Source organism: Kryptolebias marmoratus, linkage group LG18 (assembly GCF_001649575.2).
Source record: "Kryptolebias marmoratus isolate JLee-2015 linkage group LG18, ASM164957v2, whole genome shotgun sequence".
Taxonomy (NCBI): Eukaryota; Metazoa; Chordata; class Actinopteri; order Cyprinodontiformes; family Rivulidae; genus Kryptolebias; species Kryptolebias marmoratus.
Genome location: NC_051447.1, coordinates 14,308,409 through 14,321,122, shown reverse-complemented (window position 1 = coordinate 14,321,122; position 12,714 = coordinate 14,308,409). Strand labels below are relative to the sequence as shown.

At 39.2% G+C, this 12,714-nt stretch overlaps 2 protein-coding genes across 2 annotated transcripts in view; one reads left to right on the top strand and one right to left on the bottom strand.

Moving 5' to 3' along the window:
• Nucleotides 1–2,566: 2,566 nt before the first annotated feature.
• On the bottom strand, nt 2,567–8,285 carry pus7l (pseudouridine synthase 7 like). Its single transcript, XM_017414752.3, has 9 exons — nt 7,094–8,285; nt 5,937–6,096; nt 5,632–5,851; nt 5,453–5,551; nt 5,276–5,357; nt 4,965–5,130; nt 4,468–4,594; nt 3,195–3,248; nt 2,567–3,111 (listed from the first exon to the last, which is right to left on the bottom strand). Exons 1-9 carry the CDS (start codon nt 7,872–7,874, stop codon nt 2,776–2,778), a joined length of 2,025 nt encoding a protein of 674 aa, XP_017270241.1. The 5' UTR covers nt 7,875–8,285; the 3' UTR covers nt 2,567–2,775.
• Nucleotides 8,286–10,387: 2,102 nt separating this feature from the next.
• LOC112450466 (tetraspanin-33-like) overlaps nt 10,388–12,714 on the top strand; it is a 3,794-nt gene continuing 1,467 nt past the window's right edge. The window contains exons 1-7 of the mRNA XM_037981376.1: nt 10,388–10,531; nt 10,776–10,841; nt 11,027–11,140; nt 11,263–11,337; nt 11,466–11,561; nt 12,271–12,360; nt 12,650–12,712. Coding sequence (XP_037837304.1) covers nt 10,472–10,531; nt 10,776–10,841; nt 11,027–11,140; nt 11,263–11,337; nt 11,466–11,561; nt 12,271–12,360; nt 12,650–12,712 — 564 coding nt within the window. The 5' untranslated portion in view covers nt 10,388–10,471. The remainder of the gene's footprint in view (nt 10,532–10,775; nt 10,842–11,026; nt 11,141–11,262; nt 11,338–11,465; nt 11,562–12,270; nt 12,361–12,649; nt 12,713–12,714) is intronic.

The following is a 12,714-nucleotide window of genomic DNA, read 5'->3' as shown; positions in this document are numbered from 1 at the left end:
TGCTGGCGAGCTCAAAACACACGGTGTTCGTATCGGTATCTGCGCAACGCCGAGTGTCGCCTGCCGATCAGTCCAGGCCGCTCAGATGGGTCAAAGGTCAGCTGGATTAACTTTTGGAGTCAGTCAAGATGGCCGTCACAACTAAGTGACCTTAACGAACACAAAAATGGCTATAACTCAGCCAATTTTTACAAATATTGGGCTCAACTTTGTTGTGGATATTTATCTCCAACATATGTACTCTAAGCACTCATAGATTGAGAGAGATCTGGTAATAAAGTTTGCCATTAACCACTGGAGTCAACTCTGTGCCTGTTAGCAAAATATCTAATGAACCACTGGATGGATTTTATTGAAACTCTCAGGAACAAATCATTTGATGTACATCTACAACTGATTAACATTTGGAGTCAGTTCAGTTTAAGATGGCCACCACAGCCAATCAAAATTATCCAAATGGCTACAACTATATCTATAACTATATAAAATTTAATGTGGTAGTAGCTGAGAGTCATTCCCAACACATCCTCCGTGCAGATCATCTCACAATATTGCAAGAGATTTCTCACAACATTATTTTCAAGTTTGACCAAAACAGCTACTAATCTGCATGAAAGGTGGCGGGCAACATGCATTCCTTCAACTAATGCTTGGCCTTTCATTTTAAATAGTTTTTTTTATGCATGAAACAATATTTTTTTAATTTGTAGCCTGTGAAGTTGGTGTCTTTGCATGCAAAAAATGTTTTATAACTCAATTTATCAGTGTGAAAGACAAAAAGCAGAAATACAACACTTTTTAATAAGATTCTGATGAAAAGAAATGTGTTCTGTTGGCTGAAAAAACAATGATTTTTGCTGTTAGAAATATATAACTTCTTTCATAACTCTTGACCTCCTTTTTATTGTGAGATGTGGAATAATTTTGTCATTTTTGCTGCTGAAATGGGTCAACATTTCTTCAGCTGGACCAGGAAATCAGCCCAGAGGCCAGGACAATGACATTCACTGCTATCTGTCTGTGTAGACAAATTAAAACAGATAAACATGTAATAAAGCCCTTCTTTTTCTGCCATTAGAATAATGCTTCTGGCTTTGCATATAAACAGCAGTAACTTAGCTGTTAACAGTTTCCAGGGATCAATTATCAGTGTATTTTACACCAAAACTCAAGTGAAGAAACTTATTATTGCTAATGTGTCTCTGTGGCAGACACTTTAGCTCCCAGGCATGTTATTAATCAAACGCTGCTTTGGTTTGGTGACAGGCTGCATGTCAGAACCAAACTCGAACCTAAAAACACCCGCTGCAGTCACTCAGTCTTCATAATGCTCACAGTACCAGGTATTTTCCAAACCTCTGAGGGGTTTTCAGTGTAACTTATTAATAATAGAAGTTTTTATATGGTGTTTTCTTTAGACCTTCCATGCAAAATCCCATAAATCTGTCACACATAAAGCTGACTCAGTTGCTGAAACAGATCGAGAACAGCGTAATTACACAGGGCCGTCAGGCTTTGTTGAATCTTTTTATTGGATCCGATAATAGTTTCCTCACTGGGCCACTTCTTTATAACATGGGAAAAGATACAGACAGTCGGAGATTAGGAATTAAATGTGATTTCAGTAAAACTGTGCAGGTGTTGTTTGGTTTCAGCTTAGCATAAAGTAATACTAACAAACACTTCTGCAACTGGATTTATGCTTCACCAAAAAGTTTCAACCATCTTTTCAAAAAAATTAATAAATAAAAAAATCAGTAGGAACGTATGAGCGTTGCATGTCAATTTCTGTCTAATGTCTCCATCTGGTGGTGACATGAAGACATTACATTAACCAGTTACATTGAAGGACATACTCTCCTTGCATTCCTTGAAATTCTTGGACAAAATGAGAGAAATTTACTTTAAAGAGACAAAACACCTGAGACCATTAAAAAATTGTTAGTTGTGAGGACTTAGTGTTACTCCAGTTTATTTTTTGTCTGAATGATTTTCAGACAAAAGCCATCATGTTGAAAAAAATGGCTTGTCTTCAATCTGTCTTCCTATAAAGAACGCTTGCACTATAATTTTAGATCTTTTCATTTTCTTTTTGCAGATTTAATATATCCTGTTTCCTTTGAATGCTTTTCTGAATAGATGACAATGTTTAGTCATTTGATTGAAGTCACTTGAAGTATCCTATTGCAACCACAATGTAAATGGTGGGGTTTTTTTTGTCATCATTATGTGAGAGCTGATGCCTTTGTCCAAACAACTTAATCTCTTAGGAGTGATGACAAAATCACACTTAGTTCAGATAAGCTTTTGCAAATGCTCAGCGAGTTTTCCATTATGAGCTCATGTTAAATCCATGGAGACCAGCATTGTGTGATATCGATTAGAGTGTCTGTATTAAGATGTGACTTGCAGGTTTGCTCAGATTTATGAAAATGACATTCAGATTGCAATGGTAACAGGATCCTGGGTAGTTTGCAGAAAGCGTCATCAAGCGGCACAAAATATGCAGACATAGTTAGACGACACAAAAATGTTCAGAAAAATAAACAGTGTGAATGCAGTGAGAGATGATTTGGATTCCTTTTTTTATTGACAGCACAAAAGACAAACTTAACACTCCTTTAAGTTTCAATTTGTTCACATTTTGCAGTGGCACCTTTTTAATGTGTAACTACACACTTTTCTCAGTACAAAAGCAACACAAAATCAGGACGTATCACAATCAATGACAACTAAAGTAGAAAACCAGTGTGAGGGGTGTTTCCTTCAGCTTTATTAAGGGTCACACTTCATGATCTCTCTGAGGCAGATGGTAGCGTAGCAGGAGGAGTCCAGATCGAAGTTTAAGGTAAGCGCGGGTGAGTCTGAGCTCTGCTTAATTTCTGCTGCTGCCGCTCCACCACCGCTCTCGCCGGCTGCTCTCTGTAGCTGGTAGCTGAAGTTGCGCGGGGCCGCCAGCAGAGGGCGGTAGCAGCCAGGCAGGTTCAGTTTCAGGCTGTTGACCCTGAAGCGACAGTCTGACAGTCCGTCTCTGGCCAGCCGCTCCTGGTACCAAGTTCCCATGACATTGACTGGATACTTCACGGTGTTTCCTGGCATTGGTAGCAACACCTAACAGAAGAATAAAATGATGTTAAAAAGCTTAAAGACTGAATTTAATATAAGTGCTAAAATTAGTTCAAGAAACTCCATACTTGTCCAAGTGTGTATACTCCAGCTTGTTCATCCTCATGTGTCACCACATGGACCTGTAAAAAAATATAATTTATTACTTTTCCATATTTTTGTCCAGTAACTATGATTTAATTGTGAATGACAACAGCAGCAAACATTCATCATCAACATTCACCAACACTAAAATGACTATAATGCAATTTTACATATATTGAGCTAAAATCTCTTGTATTATTAGCCCAGAGTCATTAACACATCTTTGCAATATTGTGCAAACCTTTATTTTCAAGGTTTGACCAAAAAGGCAACAATTTATTTCTCAAAATGAGATGATCTTATGCCTGGTCACACAGCAAGACTTTAAAATTGCCGGACGATTTTCAAAACGTAGGAGACCACACACGTGACGATTAAAAAATCTTAGGTATAACAGGTTTGATCAGGCGGGGTGTGGTGTCCAGCCACACGACAGGAGCAACACACCACATTTCACTCACGAACACTCAGATTCCAGACAGGAAATCCCGTAAAACCCTGCGATACCATACCTGAATTTAGAGCAAACAAACGTGACCAAAAGTTAGAAAAAAAGTTAGAATCCCCTCCGTGCTTTCTTATTGGCTACCTGTCACATTCAACAGGCTGCGTTCTCGTTCGTCCTCGGGGGAACACCACACACGCTGCAATATCGGGCCGAGACAATCCAACATGTTGAATATTCCCGATTTTAGATCGGAGCAGTCCCGACGTCCTTCTGAGCGGACCAGATTACTCTTAACACACCACACGGCAGGAATATCACTTAAGATTATCGCTTATGAGTCATCCCGATAATTGAGGCGTTCTAAGATTGTCGGAGGGGGAAAATCGGGACAAAATCGGCATAAAAATCTTGCCGTGTGAACTAGGCTTTAGTCTAAAAGGCAGCCAACGGTGTGCATTCCTTCAAGAAATGCTAGGCCTTTAATTTTATAAGTGAAATAAGAAGCACAGCATTAAACATTAGTGTTACAAAGGAAATTCAATTCATTTAAACCAGAAGTATTTGTCAGATGGAGGTTTAATGGAGTTCTACTAAAGCGCTATAAACACTTTGTAACTATGGCGATATAGTGTTTCCGGATTAAACCATTTCCTGAATGGTCTTCTTGCAAAATCGATTCCAATCAATACTTTTATTAAGCTGTTTCAGGTCGATGATAAGAATAAAAATTAAATAAGGGTCTGGTCGAGGTGCCATTAAAAATAGAAACAAATGTCTTTTTATATTCCTAAGTTTTTGGGTTTTTTTACCTGAGGAGAGCTGGTTCCCCCAGTGTCCTCGGTTCTGTTTTGTCCCATCTGCGTCCACACCAGGTCTCCTTGTCTCACACTGTGACCCATCGTAGACAGCCTGTGTGCCACTGCCTCGTTCCACACCCTGACGAGCACCAACAAAGCCCATTAATAACTGCAGCGAGGAGACAGATCTTCAGAGCTAATTGAAAATTCTGAAATCCATGCTGAGTATTTGTGGTAAATCAACTCATTAAAAAGAAAATAAATAAATAAATGATTAAACTCTGTTCTAGTTAGATCCAAAATGTTATCCCAACATGTAAAACAGGTAAAAAATATTGTTCTTTAACTACAGAAATTGCATTTCTTGCAAAAATGCGATGTGAATGCTGAATGACTAGCAGAACACTTTCTAACAGCTAAAAGAAGCAGAACACGAGCTTAGGTTAGAAATTTGACATATCTTCTGAATAACAAAACTCTAAAGATCAGACGTGAGGTTTGCAGCAGACCTGCTGCAGTAGGCGTGAGGGTAGAAAACTCTCATGCTGTGGGGCAGGCTAAGCCAGGCTTGGACACAACCGTCAGGGCCGGTACCGTATCTGTTCAGAGCCCGAAGCATCAGCCGCTCTCTGGGCTTGGACAACGGCATCATCGCGAGAGCCTCCTTGGCGTTATCTGGCGCGGTGCGGAGAGGAGCGAAGACCGGAAAGAGTCACAGATTAATTCAGCAAGTTAAATAAATAAGTGAGTGTTGCTGCAAAATGTACGGTGAAGTTGAAACTCGGTCTATCAAGAGAAAAAAAAAAAAAATGACAATCACCTGTTTGGAGGAAGTGTCTCTTTGCGAGGCTCTGAGGATCATCGCCATCCTCCGGAGTGAAGAACAGACGCACGGCACTAACCTGACACACACACAACCAAATATATCCAGGCAACACTGTACGGAGTGATAAACACATGAGTGGGAGCTGCAAATCTTAGCACCGGATTCTCTTACCATGTCCTCTTTCAGCAGAGCTAGTCCAACTCGATCAGACGGAACGCTCTGTCCGCTCCCAAACCTCTGTGGCCCATAATAGTTTACGAAACCTCTCCTCTAAAGAAAAAAACAACCAAGGTGACAAATACGGCTCATCTTAATTGGGAAGGGACTTAAATTTCCTGTTTCAGAACTACCTTCACGTTCTCCACCGCCTCCTTCACCAGCGCTGCCAGGCGAGCGTGCACGTCTGTGCCCGAGCAGTGTTCGCCGACGGGCCCGTGTGGTCTGAGGTTGCGGACCACCAGGTCAAAGTGGTTCCCCTGCAGCCGCCCCAGCTTCAGCGGCTCGCCGACAGAGCGGATCTGAGACAGGCGCATCCCCCTCTTCTCAAACTCCGCCGCCTTCTCTTTCAGCCTAACGGCACACACATCACATCATAAGTGTCTGTCAGGTTGGACATCCAAACCAACCAGATTTATAAAGGGATGCACAGCAATACCGTTGAGGTGAGACCTTCTTCACCACCATGGACTGGTAGGTGATGGCCCTCTTATCTTTGGTCCCGGCGTAGGTGAAATCTGACGGCAGGACTCCGAGAGCAGCTGCCATGTAGCTGATGGCCTCCAGCGTCTCCAGGTTCTCCTTACACAGCGTGAAGGCTGAGAAACACAAAACAGCTGCAGCTATTTCAAACAAGAAAATACATTGACCTATTCATCTCCAACCTTTAATACAAAAAAAGCTGGATTGTTGTGTAAAATGTAAAGAAAACAAAATACAACGATTTGCAAATCTGATAAACCTGTATTTTGTCCCATTTTTCATTGATGTAGGACTTCAGAAGTCCTTGGTTTTCTTTGCTGGATGAGAGCACGTTCTAAAACCTATACATACTTTTCTGCATTGACGGTGCCTTTCAGATGTGTAAGCTGCCCATGCCAAAAGGCACCCATGTACCCCCATACTAACAGAGAGGCAGGTTTTTGAACTGTGCACCGATAACAGGCCAGATGGTCCCTTTTCTCTTAAGCATGGAAGAAATGGTGTCCAAAAGTTTCAAAAAAAACATTTCAAATTTGGCTTCGTCTGACCACAGAACAGTTCTCCTCTTCGCCTCAGTCCATTTGAAATGAGCTTCTGTCCAGAGAAAACGGCGGCATTTCTGGATGGTGTTCACAACTGGCTTTTTCTTTGCATGACAGAGCTTTAACCAGCATCTGAGGACGTGTTCCTGAGCCAATGTGATGTCCAGAACAGAATCAGACCTGTTTTTAAAGCAGAGCTGCCTGAGGGATCCAATTTTGACTTTTGGTCTCGTTTGTCGCTCACATAGATTTCTCCAGATTCTTGAAATCTTTTGAGGATATTATGAACTGTAATTGATGGATTATTTAAAGCCTTCCAAAGTTTTCATTGAGACCAGTAAAAATTAAAAATAACCTTATTTTTTTCCTAAAATTGGTTCAATAATTGTTTAAACATTTGATGCATTTCCTATGTTTTATTGCAAATAAATTCTGGGTTTACGAGATTTGCAAATAATTGCATTGTATAAAATGTCCCAAGTTTTTCGGAATTGTGGACGCATTGTTTTCTAGACTTTGCTGTTTGTTGGGAAAATAAATCAACCTTAAGTGTAAAAATCCTACACCTTACCTGTGTAAATGTCTTCTTCCTTGCGTTCTTCAGCGGTTCTCTTCTTTGGCTTGCCGTGGTCCCTCAGCCTAACTGAGATTGCCGTCCTCCCCTGGCTGCTGAAGCTTTTCGTCTCCACCAGCTTCCCGAACCTTCGGTTCAGGAAGTGATGGACTGCTGTCCTGTGCTCCTTATTGTCATCAGGTCCAAAAGTATAAGAAGAGCCTCGCACTTTGGCGTCAATGAACCTAAAGAAGTCCTCTGCTTCGTCCTCTTTAACCAGCCGGACGAGCTCCCTGTAGTCCGGGTCTTCCCTGACCCTGATCTCAGGTTGAATGGTGACTGTCATGAGGAAGGGGAAGCGGTGTCTGACAGCCCGGTGGACGTTGGCTCTCTGGTGTTTGTCTGAGAAGAAGCCCAAGGAAAGCTCCAGGCCAACTTGCTTTTTTTCTCTTAGAGTCAACACAAACTGCTCGAGATCTTCACTGACTGACTGGCCTAAAATAACATCTAAATCAAAACTCCCTAAACTAGGCAGAGGGGTGTCTGCCCCCCACTCTGACGAACCATCAGTGTCCTGTGAGACTGAATAGTGAGCATTCTCCTTGAACTCCACGTTGTTTTCCTCTGAGGAGGCACAGCCTGGCCTCTGCCAGGCTTGTGCCGTTTTCACATTTTGCCCATTAATATCGATCTCACTCACAACAAAGTCCTCAGTGAAGTTTTTGATGCTTCCAAGAAATCCTTCATGGTTTGATATGAAGTAAGCAGGGACGCTTCCAGCCTCATCGCCCTGTTTCATGGTCACCTTAAAATGCAGATGCTAGAATTTATTATTATTTTTTCCTTAAAAAAAAACACAAATTTATAATGTTTACGAACTTGAAAACGACTGCAATGGTACTGCTTTCAAAGTACAATCAATATGCTGTAATTTGAAAGAGGCAAAGAAAATTATGGGGTAAAAAACGACTTATTCTTTACTGACGCATCGTCAGGACTAACCTATCTGTATTTCGGTGACAGAGAACCGTGTTTGCTATTCCTACAAACAGAGCGCACATAGCTTTCATTAAATTTGCACAGAAACGTCTTATGACTTCAGAAAAAAGAATCCAACTGTTTGTTTACGCGGCGAACCAGCGTGCACAGTGTAAACGAGTCGTTTGTAAACACATCCACGCTGAAGGGCTCCGGGTCTGCTTCCGCGTCATGTGACCGTCACGTGACCGGTCTTAAAGAGACAGGTACATTCGAAGCCGCATCGACGGTGGGGCATTTTGTTTTTGAATAAATGTTTTGCAGCTATAACTTGAGGACGCGAACAGCGGAAAAACTTCCATTCTTATTTTGTCAAATGCAATGCTCTGTGTGCTGAATTAAGTATTTAAATCAGGTACCTAAATTCACATAAACGTCTGAAATAGTTTGCCAACAACCAGGCTCCAAATATATGAATGCCACCATTTTAGGTGCTGTATTATTTTATGAAATGTGTGTGAATGTATGTATTTCAACCAGTGTGGGTCTAGGAGTATTTATGTGTGTGGAATTAAGCTGTAATTCAATCTTAAAAAGTGTAAATTTGTTCCCCCACACAAGCATTTCTTTATGTATAAAAATGAACATAGATGAGCATAGCATGGTAATATATGGGGGAAAAAACTGCTTTCACAATAATAAAGTTACAGCTAATAACCATCTTGTACTCTTCTGTCTTGCTGCAACAGTGCCTTGTTTAAAGCAGACTGAAAACAGATCTCCATCTTGTTAGCACCCATATGAAACATGTACAAATAAATTTAACTTTATCCAGAAATCTGCAAGTTAACTGTATTCAGGCTGAGGAGAGCATTTAACACATTCTTTCTGCTAAGAACCCTGCAACCCTTTAAAAAGTAAAGTTTTTTTAAATTTAAGATTGAAATCCATCAGGAAACAGTTGTGTAACAGAATAGTCATTAAAAAGAGGCTACTGAAAAAGAGCTGTCTTCCAGTTAAAGAGGGTCATTAAAATCTAGTATTTTAATGCATCTTATTGTGGTGCATTTACTGACTTGTCACCTTTTTTCACTGCATAAACTGTAATGTCGCACAAGCCCTTTTAAATTACATTGTCAGTATTGAGCAATCATTTTTTAAATCTGGAACATTATCAGGAAAGCAATCAATAAATGGTCATGTCTTACTTTCATTATATTGCACTATGAATAAATTAAAACACACCTGATGTGCTCAGTAATTTTATATAAATATTTTAATCTACCTTTTATGTTCATGTGTAACAGTAGTGATTAAATAATATAATTATGAATCATTTAATAGCTATGAAACAGCACTGTGACTGTTAGAATCATGCTTTTCTACAGTATGGTTTTAAACATTATATTCTCTGAACTCTTTACAAGAAGCTATCATCTTAATCTTATATATGCATAGTTATTCCATTACCATAAAACATGTGAAAAAAAATAATCTTATAAGCCCTCACTGTTAATTGGCACTCTACTTGTTGTTATTTTCTAAACTGGTTGGGTCACTGTCCAAATGTCTGGTTTGCTGTTTTGTCAGATTCCACTCTTAGTGAGATTGATTAAATTACGCTTAGAAACAATCTGAACACTTCCCAGAAGTACTATGTACTACTGAGAACATTAAAGCCATTAAATCAGATGCCCATTAAGAGCTAACCTCTTAAAAGTCTTTCACTTTGCTGCTCTTTAAAGATTAATGCTTGCAAGTTTTTGCTTATGCTCAATGCTTATTGCTTATTTATTAAGTCACGGCTTGTTTTGTTTGACAAAAATCCTTTCTAAAAAGACTAACATTTAAGATAAATACAACCTCACATAAGCACAAAAATTGCATCAATTGTTCTGCTCTGGTATTTCAGCCATGCCTTCCAATCGTGACGGGACATGTGAATGAGTGTGTTTGAGTTTGATGCACAGGCACAAATATAAAGACATGCATGCAGCATGGGAAACACCTGATGGAGCTCCTAGAAACAGATGGGGTTTACCTGAAAATGAAAATGACTGATGGAGCTTCATTTTACAACAAACTAAAATGCCCGAAGTTCTACAGTACCTGTAACTTTTCGTTTTAAGAGCAGTAAAGATAAGTTTTGTTAGTGAAAGCCAAGTAGGATTGCTAAGTAAGTGACATACATTTTATCTACACTAAACAGTGAAAGAGAAACCCAAAAAGTGTTGTCCGGATGAGTTTGTGTGCGCACAACTTGGCACACATGCAGACACCAAAACACGCCCTCCTTCCTGATTGGAATTATATTTAAACAGCAGCACACACGGATTCCTCTCAGAACAACTTGTTTCAGTAGAAGCTGAGTCTTTACTAGAAATTTTCAACTTGTGGTTTGAGGCCAAGTGCAAGGAAATGGGGAAAGTGAACATCTGTTTGAAACGGACTTATATTAGCGTTATAAGTCTAATAGGGGTAAGTATTTCACTTTTTAGCCTAAATAATCTCAGAACAAATGGTTAGAAGATCAGATTAGATCCTTCTTTTTATTATACTCAGGCAATTTGTGTGTATTGCGTGTATTTATAACCACAAAAAGCAAGATAAGACTTGTTGCTGTGTAATCCCACCGATGCTTTTCTTTCAATTCTGACACTGAATGATGAAAATAACTTCTGGTTGTAATGCTGAATCCTGGAGTGTGTTGCTTCTGTTGCAGACTATCTTGATCCTGTTGCTGCGATTAACAATTTTTGCTCATAGCTATTTCCTGGATTCAGAAGAGGTAACATTTACATTAATATATCGGAAGCAAATGTATAATTTTATCAATTCTCAAGCAAACTGATGTCAAATCAAGGTAACAAGTTTGTAGTTTTTGTTTAATGGTAATTATTTGGCTCATGTTTTTGTGTTTGTCACAGTCTGTTCACACTGTGTTGACTTGATTCAGGTGTGTTTTCTCCACAGGTAGAAGTCAATCCAACACTGGATTTCAATTATGTTTTTTGTACTATAAATCTGATCATTGTCATCATTGGTGGATATGGTGTCTTGAAAGAGATAAAGTGGGCTCTAATAGCAGTAAGTAGAGAAAAAAAAACTTTTTGCAGAAGGCAAAAATAAAAAAAATAAAAAATAAACTGAAATGAAAAGTATAATTGATGACAAGCGACAGAGCAACATCTGATTCATGTTTGTGTCAGTTTGCAGTTGGAGCAACCCTGATCTTTCTGTTCTTGCTTGGACGTGAAATTGACAACCAGCTGTTAAATCAAAAGGTAAACCCAATTTGTTATTCTTGAGTGATTTATCTGCATGAATTTTTTGGATCACACGATAAGCATAAAGGCCTACAACATGGAGATAAAGTTGCCCATCAGTCTCTATTTTCTTTAATGTTCAATAGATAAGAAATACCAGAAAGAGACTCAACATCACCATTCTGCCTTTAGCTAATGCTACTGAGAGGGAACTGACTTTCCTCAGTCGTACACAGACAGAGGTAAGAAGCCTTGTGTGAATTTGTTCCTAAGTGGAATAACTCGCGATCATAACCAAGCTGGTTGTTTATAAAATACAGAAACATTTGATAAACTACTGCAAACTCAAATGAGCACAAATACAACTTTTAATGCTGCACTACAAAAGTGCTTAGGAATTTAGGAAAACACCATTTTATGGTAAAAGTTTTTACTTCTTTTGAAGACTTGAAAGTTAAGTTGTTGTGCCATCATCACACTAAGTTTAAGCATCATGAAACTTAAAACTGTTGAATGCGTGAAAACTGTAGAAGCTATTAAAATGCTTTATAAAGTTGTAGTTAAACTTTGATGATAAGCTTGAGCTATAGAGCTCCAAAGATGGCTGGATTTTGATTATTTTAGATCTCACTGTTGCACTTTTTGCAGTGTTTTTTCAATTTGTTGAAGTTGTAGGATATATGTTGGTGTAGATTCTTAATCATCCACGACATGGTATATCCAAAAAAAGGTTAAAAAACAAACCAACTGGACTTCTGTAGGATGCACTGCTATCAAAAGTTGTAGAACACTGTTCTCAATCAAGCTGCACAATTTAATATATCTTTTGCTTTCTTAAAAGCTGCAGGAGGAAATGCAAACTCCAAAACTGTGACAGAAATGGAACAAAGGTGCTTTAACATATTGCCGCCCTTAATTTATTACGAATTCTCTTCTTTATCAACCTTTCAGTTCCAGTGCTGTGGAGTGGAGAGCTACAGAGATTGGGAAAACAACATCCCAGAATCCTGCGTGTGTGATGACGAGTCCACTAATCCATGTGTGAGTGACAGAGTTTCATAATGTTTTTATACCCACTATTTCAGATATCCTTTGCCAGAGTTAATAGAATACAACACAATGTTTATTCCTTAAGGCAACACAACTACAACTGCTTCAAGCTGAGCAGGTTCTGCTGTTGTAGTGCAAGCTTTACTCTCCCTTTGGTCATGGTGGCAACTATTGAGGGTGAAAACCTCACTGTGTTATAAACGCAGTACAGAACTTTTGCTTTTATTTTATTTTAGCTGTTACAACTAACTTACTAATGATTCATGTCTATTTATTCCAGATGGCTGCTCCAAGAGACATCAATGTGCTTATGAGAGGCCAGAACATCAGGATTTATTCAAAGGT

Excerpts from the sequence above, each read along its gene's own strand:
- pus7l (XM_017414752.3), bottom strand. The coding sequence starts at position 7,874 with ATGAAACAGGGCGATGAGGCTGGAAGCGTCCCTGCTTACTTCATATCA. Across the intron at positions 5,552-5,631 it reads AGGCGGTGGAGAACGTGAAG|AGGAGAGGTTTCGTAAACTA; the intron begins GTAGTTCTGAAA and ends TTTTTTCTTTAG. Across the intron at positions 5,358-5,452 it reads CTCTGCTGAAAGAGGACATG|GTTAGTGCCGTGCGTCTGTT; the intron begins GTAAGAGAATCC and ends TGTGTGTGTCAG.